The sequence below is a fragment of the Camelina sativa genome, chromosome 9, assembly GCF_000633955.1.
Source record: "Camelina sativa cultivar DH55 chromosome 9, Cs, whole genome shotgun sequence".
NCBI classification, from domain to species: domain Eukaryota; kingdom Viridiplantae; phylum Streptophyta; class Magnoliopsida; order Brassicales; family Brassicaceae; genus Camelina; species Camelina sativa.
Window position 1 is genome coordinate 23,656,805 of NC_025693.1, and position 7,780 is coordinate 23,664,584.

General features: G+C 38.6%; 1 protein-coding gene across 2 annotated transcripts; it reads right to left on the reverse strand.

The window, feature by feature from the left end:
• Positions 434-6,877, reverse strand: LOC104711927 (putative leucine-rich repeat receptor-like serine/threonine-protein kinase At3g53590). 2 transcript variants are annotated; one of them, XM_010428708.2, is made up of 21 exons: positions 6,084-6,877; positions 5,898-5,999; positions 5,657-5,807; positions 5,423-5,494; positions 5,265-5,336; positions 4,988-5,131; positions 4,833-4,904; positions 4,680-4,751; positions 4,500-4,574; positions 4,319-4,387; positions 4,126-4,194; positions 3,982-4,053; positions 3,790-3,873; positions 3,618-3,686; positions 2,970-3,457; positions 2,737-2,895; positions 2,364-2,647; positions 2,227-2,278; positions 1,892-2,142; positions 1,635-1,769; positions 434-1,558 (listed from the first exon to the last, which is right to left on the reverse strand). In XM_010428708.2, exons 1-21 carry the CDS (start codon positions 6,088-6,090, stop codon positions 1,232-1,234), a joined length of 2,826 nt encoding a protein of 941 aa, XP_010427010.1. In that variant the 5' UTR covers positions 6,091-6,877; the 3' UTR covers positions 434-1,231. The 2 variants fall into 2 exon arrangements, with proteins under 2 accessions (XP_010427010.1, XP_019084859.1); XM_019229314.1 differs by lacking the exon at positions 6,084-6,877 and having other exon boundaries at positions 5,898-6,021.

Below are 7,780 nucleotides of genomic sequence, written 5' to 3' on the forward strand. Positions count from 1 at the left end.
GCACAGATTGGCAAATACCTTCAAGTTCCTTCACCACTTTTGACATTGGTGGTCTCGTCTCTGGTCTATCCTCACAACACCATAACGCCAATTCCGCCAACTTCTTCACTTTTTCGGGCGAACATTGTCCCATCCGACGATCCGCCACTGACAGAACCGTTCCACATTCATATGCCATTCTCACCTATTTCACATAAACCTCAGATATTTAGCTAGCTCCATTATCAGGTTTGCGTGAGAGCTCAGTTAAGAAAAGTACCTCGCGGATAATATGTGTACCCTCAAAGAATGGGTGCATTCCAGTCAAAAGCTCAAGCAACACTACTCCGAAGCTGTACACATCGCTCTTCACCGTCAATTGCTGAGTCATGAAGTACTCTGGATCCAGATATCCCTGTGCATAATATAATTCTCAAANGATTTGATTTGTAGGCGATTGATGAGATTATGATCTTACTAAGAAGTTTTCATTTCTTGTATATTCATCTGAGGTTAAATAGGTTTCATGTCTTGTGGGAGAATCATGTATTCCTTTTCTTGGGGTTCTTCACTCTCACTTACTACTATTGGTTTATTCCTCGATAGAGATGTGACAGACACAAATGTTAAAAGCTCCTCTTATATTTTGTGTATTGGTTTATGGTGGAACAGAAATGCACGGTGGATCTACCAGGCGGACCATTGGAAATAGAGTGGAAACAAGAAGACAACCATATCTACATGACGGGTCCTGCAGAAGCTGTTTTCTACGGATCAGCGCTGCTCTAATCGACCTTCACAGTCGATGACTTGTCCTCTCACTGTTGTTCTTTTGGGGTCTGTTTTCTAATACAAACGTGCTAAGCTCTTACCTGTCCTGCCTAGATTGTGTTTCATGGATTTGTTTTATGCACTTCTATTGTTTTGAGAGTAAAATTCCAAACCTTTTGAATTGTTGCATTTATGTTCATAATTTCATTCTTTTTTTTTTCTTTTTCTCGGAATGTAACTCTCTACACTGATGGTTAAACTTGAATCTCCAGCAGACCAGACACTGTCCAAGGCCGTGGTTGTACATAAAGACATGGATTTAGTATATAACATCTAAAGAGAATACGAAAACAAATAAATGGGGAAATTTGATCTCTGGTTACAATCAGGACAACAGAAGTGGTTTCATAAAATCTCCTAAATATAATGATATACAACTCTCATTAGTTTGAAGTTAGCCCCTATCTCACACAAAGTTCTGTCAACGAGGTTTTACTGCATGGAAAAATCCACTGTCCAAGTCACTACCAGGAAGTAAAGACAATGGCGAGGGTACAGAAGAAGATGACGACGATGTTTTGGTGCAGATTAATTTCGTTGTTTCTGAAAACATATCGGGTTCTTGCACAGATTGGCAAATACCTTCAAGTTCCTTCACCACTTTTGACATTGGTGGTCTCGTCTCTGGTCTATCCTCACAACACCATAACGCCAATTCCGCCAACTTCTTCACTTTATCGGGCGAACATTGTCCCATCCGACGATCCGCCACTGACAGAACCGTTCCACATTCATATGCCATCCTCACCTATATCACATAAACTTCAGATATTTTAGCTAGCTCCATTATCAGGTTTGAGTGAGAGCTCAGTCAAGAAAAGTACCTCGCGGATAATATGTGTACCCTCAAAGAATGGGTGCATTCCAGTCAAAAGCTCAAGCAACACTACTCCGAAGCTGTACACATCGCTCTTCACCGTCAATTGCTGAGTCATGAAGTACTCTGGATCCAGATATCCCTGTGCATAATAAAATTCTCAAACTGTCATATATCTGAGAGTAAAACATGTTCTGTTTTGTCAAAAGCCACAGGTTATATATGTGACCAACATATCGATTAGTATGCTATTTTGGAACTCACCGGTGTTCCTCTCACTACTGTCGATACATGGGCGGGCTCAGCATCTCCCTCCCCAAAAGCAGGAGCCAACCGTGACAGTCCAAAATCAGCAACTTTAGCACGAAGCTGACAGTCCAAGAGTATATTGCTGGTTTTGATATCGCGGTGAATAACAGGCGGATTTGCTTCAGTGTGAAGGTAAAGAATCCCTTTAGCTGAACCCAAAGCCACATGTGACCTCATGCTGAAGCTCAATGGCTCTATAGCAGTAGCTGCATGATAATGTTAAACCACTGAAATATTAGCTGCAACATGTTTTTAGTATATAAGAAGAACTTGGAGGAATATATTATTACCTGAAAGCCAATCACGCACATTGCCATTAGGCATATACTCATAAACCAGCATCTGTGCATGAACCAACACAGAACACCTATGTAGATTAGTCATAAATATAAAGCTAACTAACAACTGCATATGAAAAAGGACGTACCTGTTCCCCAATGTCACTACTGTAGCCAAGCAGTGACACAAGATTCCGGTGATGTAACCTTGAAAGTAAATCGATCTCATTCAGAAACTCTTTCTCGCTTTGCAGAGAAGTTTCTTCTCCTCGTTTGATGGCAACTTCGGTTTTATTTGGCAAAATGCCTTTGTAAACCTTTCCATAGCTACCTCTACCAATCATTGTGGAGCTATCAAAGCCATTAGTTGCATCCGACAGTTCTACAAAGCTGAACTTCTTCACCCCTTGGATTTCCCGAGATATCGCCCTGACTGGAAGACATAAAAAAGAGTCTTCAGTTTGGTAATAGGACCAAACAAGGTCAGTTCTTGACATAAAGAGCCATTGTTGAGTTGCTTACAAACACGTTTTTTGGTGAATGTACGCGTTCTCTCACCACGTTTCCTAACATATAGAAGTGTTGCACTCACTGATAAGACAGTGGCAGCGACGATAGAGCCTGCTACTATCATCATCCATACAACCACGCTAAATCCACCCGTTTGAGCTAACGAGTAATCTGCATCCAGAAATTTAAGTATATATATCATTAAACTATCCATTTTGTTAAAAGATTAGGTCCAAAAACTGTACCATATGGTCCTTGAAGAGGGAAGTCCAGCAGCTCATAGGGTCCAAAAAAGTCAGTTTTATTAAAACTCCATGACATAAACCTGTCTCTGATACGCATGACTTCATCCTTGTTGAATGTCATTTTGCCTTTTGGAACTATCTTTAAGTACATCCTTAAACGCAGCCTGTTTTCATTAACAAGTCTATGGATTGCTAGTTGATGAGTTTCCAACTGGAGCGACGTTGTTATATACTCAATGAATTGGTGTTTAATATATGGAGTGAAGAAAAAGAAGCTAGGGCTCTTTAGCCTATAATCAATCGAGAGAGGTGCTGTACACAAACAGATTCCTGAGGAAACTTGAACATTCTCAAAGGGACATGACACATTACTACTGCAGGTTGTATTTGAGTTTGGAGATGTTTGCTTTTTCTCTCCGCAGATGTATTGGAAGAATTGTTTAACGATGGGAATGCTTGTACTCTTGCATATTGGGTTGCCACGAAGACTTTGACACAAAGGATAAAGAAAGAGCTTTAGTTTATAACCAACACATATAAAACAAGGACAGAACTAAATTAAATTAGACTATAATGCCAAGACAAGAGAATGCAGTTTGGTCCATAATATTTAACTTGCTCCCAAATAATATGAACAAAGACACTCACTATAGGGTAACATTGTCCGGTGTTCTCAGGTTTCCTGTGGCATCAGAGAAGTCATTGTTCCTGAGATCACTGTGCATCCATCCAAAAGAAGTTTCAGCCTCCGAAAATGAAATATAATCTAGGAAACTATTAAGTATTACATAAAAAGAAAAACAAAGACTTAAGTTCATACACTTGCAGCCTGTTGTTCTCGAAAGACTTGTCCTGCCAAAGTTCTGTTGTGATAGAACCAGATAAACTGTTGTTCTCAAGTGAACTGTGATAGATGAAACAGAATATCTTACTAAGTACTTAGAGATGATTGGAAAATGCAAAAAATAAGATGACTTGGAAAATTTTATCTCAATGATTAATGTAAACATACAGTAATTGAAGGGAGCCCAACTCCGAGAAACTTGGTGGTATAGAACCAATAAGGTTGTTATAAGAAAGTTCACTGCAGCAAACCTCAGCTATTGTAAGTTAAATAAACTGTTAAAAGGAGAATAATTTGGAGAAAAATGCATACATTGTTGTCATTTTGTCGGAAAGCTTGGATTCTGGTATAGTGCCTGTGAGGTTGTTCCAACTTAGATCTCTGCAAATAAAGTGAAGATTAAATAAAAGTGCACTCGTATAAACTAGGTTCAAGAACTCAAGGACCAGTAAAAAGAATCACACAGTGAGATAAGTTTACACAAATACCAGACATAGACACTTACAGATAGCTAAGATTTCGTACCCCGCTTAAGTCAGGAATTGATCCTTGCAGTCCACAGTTCCTTAAGCTTCTGCCAAGTTGAAAAGATGAAGGTACAAAGAATAATTAATCTCACTGTTGAAACTAATAAAGAAACACAAACCCATTTGAATCTTATTGCAAAAACGCTCATAAAGTCTTACAGTTTTACTAATCTAGAAAAATTTTCATAAGCCAATGGAATCTCAGAACCTTCGAAGTTGTTGTTATCCAGCTGACTGCATAAGTAGATTACTAGCTTATCAACTTTTCAAAATATCAAAAAGGTAAGCAGAAAGAAACAGTTAATGGAATGGGAACAATATATGGGAGAATGCACATACAGTATGGTCAATGATGGTAATTCAGCTAACTCTAGCGGCAATGTCCCAGTCAAGTTATTGTTGTCCAGTATACTGCAAAATTTCTCCATCAATATATAAACACTTTCAAAACAGTATCCAATGTGAAATCAAGAAAGCAAACAAATTACTCACAGGTGAGCAAGGTTGGTCAGTTTGGATAGCTCAACCGGAATTTCTCCGGTTATCGTGTTATTGTTGAAGTGACTGAGACCCAAAATCTACTGGTGAGTAAAAAGGATGACTGCTGATTTTGCTATGAAGAAGATCATACTTAACGAGAAACTTACAGATGTTTAACACTTTTCAAGTTTCCAAATGAAGTTGGAACTGAACCTGTTATGTTGTTCTCATCTACTTGAAGCCTGTTTAGGTTTTGAAGATTACCAAGTTCAGGAGGTAAACTACCCGTGAACTTGTTCCCATTCAACAGTCTGTCCAAATAATATAGCAAATATTTAATTGAAGTGGCATGCTATGATTCCTTCAGTCCAAAGCCTTCTTTAAAAGATGAAAAAAAAAAAAACAGAACAAGAAAATAAAGATGCATAATGTGATCCAACTTACAGGAGTCTCAAGGAAGAGAGTTTTCCTATCTCCAAAGGAACATGCCCAGTCAGGTTGTTCCACATCACATTACTTCAATGTTGGCAACCCAATAGAAAATAAAATTTTCAGTATGCATAGATACCAAATGAAACAATTCTTTAAACTCGGTATCTTACAGAATTTCGAGAAACGATAACTGGCCAACTTCAGGAGCCAACTCTCCAGATAAATTCAGCCTCATCAACCGGCTACAACACAATATGTAAATAACATGAGTTGCAGTATAATTCTTGTAAGAATGACACCAGGACTCTGCATTAGTGATGCCTAAAACTATCACCTTGGCAGAAAAGACCAAAAATAAGAAGAAGACAAAAATGTGACAGATGGGTTATACAAGAGAGACATACAGCTCCTGGACGTGAAAGTGTCCATCATCATGTGAGCTTTCGAAGCATATTATGCCAGTCCAGTTTGACTTGCACGGGTCACCTTTTGCCCAATTACTTAAATTTCTCATAGGATCAATTAGACTCCTTTTGATCTCCCTCAAAGCAGTTACTGCAAAATGGATATAGAATATTAGCAAAATTCTGAAAAGCAGTCTCCACTTTGTAGAATGAGATATATGAGATGTGAAAAAATGATCACCTTCTGAAGGATCTGTTTTTGAATCAGCTGCCTGAAGCAGAAGGCAACAACAAAATGTAACCAGGAATATTGAACCGCATGTTCTTGAACTCATCACGATACCTAGAAAAGGAAGACAAATCATACTTTCTCTTGTTGTGTAACACACAGAAAAATACATAGGGGTCAAAGCTTCGATGAACTCACATTTCATAAGAAAAGTTCTGGGTCAAGGCCAACAAAGTTATGATCAAGTCACCAGAAGAATGAATAATCAAGAAACAATGTTTGGCTGAAGATTAAAGAATTCATAAAAGAATCCCCGGAAACTTCTTTGAAACCAAGGAAAAGTACAAGTCTTAGTGGTCATTAGACATAGTTGTGTCCATAAAGACACTGCTGGAAACAGAAACCTCATAATGACAGTGATCTAATGAGTTAACTAAACAAACCAGAAAGAGACTACATAAGAAAAGGTCAACAAGGGTTCTATTGTATATCTTTATTCAATGAAATGGAGTTTGAAACTTTCTCATTAAGATTGGACTTTCCTTGTTAAACCTATATCTCCTACAGTTACCCTCTATAGATCATTGAAGCGGCTACGGAAGACATTGAACATCAATTATAAAAAGTTGTCAATTTTATAATCCTTTAAATTCAGTTGCAGACTGGTTGTCCACTTAGGCTGACCTTGTCATAAAAGTTATGACCCTTTCCCAATCTAGGCTAGGGTATTGTTAACCTACATTGATCCGGTTTACAATATTCCAAGAGCAAGCCAACACAATAGTAAATAAGTTAGCAAAACTTCGATTGAACATAGAATAAAATTGACCGAATATTAGTGGGTTGAGTCACGCCCGTGCAGTAGTGCAACGCATGGGCGGCACGTGAAAGACCAGGTAGCAACCTACCTTAATATCGTGTGAGCCGATGGCCCACATATCAGATATTAAAATGATAAGAACGGATACTACACTTGATCTTAGCCAAAAAGTCGAGAAAGGTATGATTTGAAAGTCGTGCTCGGTTTCATATTTATACTACCAAGGTTATGACCAACGCTCTCTTACTTGTCGATGTGGGATTTTAGAAAAAATTCACTTTGGTCTTTTCTTACGCATTTTTTTTACTCGAGTTGTTCATACTTCATTTGTTTATTCGATCACCCTATTCAATCCTGTACTCGAATGCTTGCATTGACTGCTTAGGTCGTGTGGTTTCTTTGTTTATATTCTTTTCTTTTATAATTTTAGGACTGTTAGATAAAACCCCAATATTGCTTGGCTTGACTTGCATTGTCATGATTGCATCCTTCCTGTTAGCATAAAAAACCATTTGGATTGATAACCCTTTGTACTACAACTGCATAGGGAATTGATATCCTAGGTGAAAATCCGCTTATCAATTTGGCGCCGTTGTCATTTGGTTAAATTTTAATTTGCTACATTTAGGATTTCAGCACTTGCTAGATCAAGTTCTTTTATTTATATTGGTTCAGAATCTGACTTGTTTGCTTTCGTTTTTATTTATTTTGAATCTCAAGTACAACCCGAGCACCCACCCGACCCGTCACTCGATCACCTGGATCGGGTTGACTCTCGTGTACACACTCGGTGACCTACTTGTGCATGCAAACACGATCCAAGGGTAACCAAAACCTGAGTCCATTCGTCGACAACATCGACAGACCAAGGTTACTTCGTCAACAACAAGTTCAACAACCACAACCACCCACAATTGAGGAGACAATGAACGATCAAAACGGTCCACCAGCTCCTCAAGCAAGGACCTACATAGGAGCAGGGGATGCTCCATCTACTCACACTCGAAGGAATGGCATTGTGCCACCTGCTGTCCAGAACAACAATTTTGAGATCAAGAGTAGTCTCATCCAGATG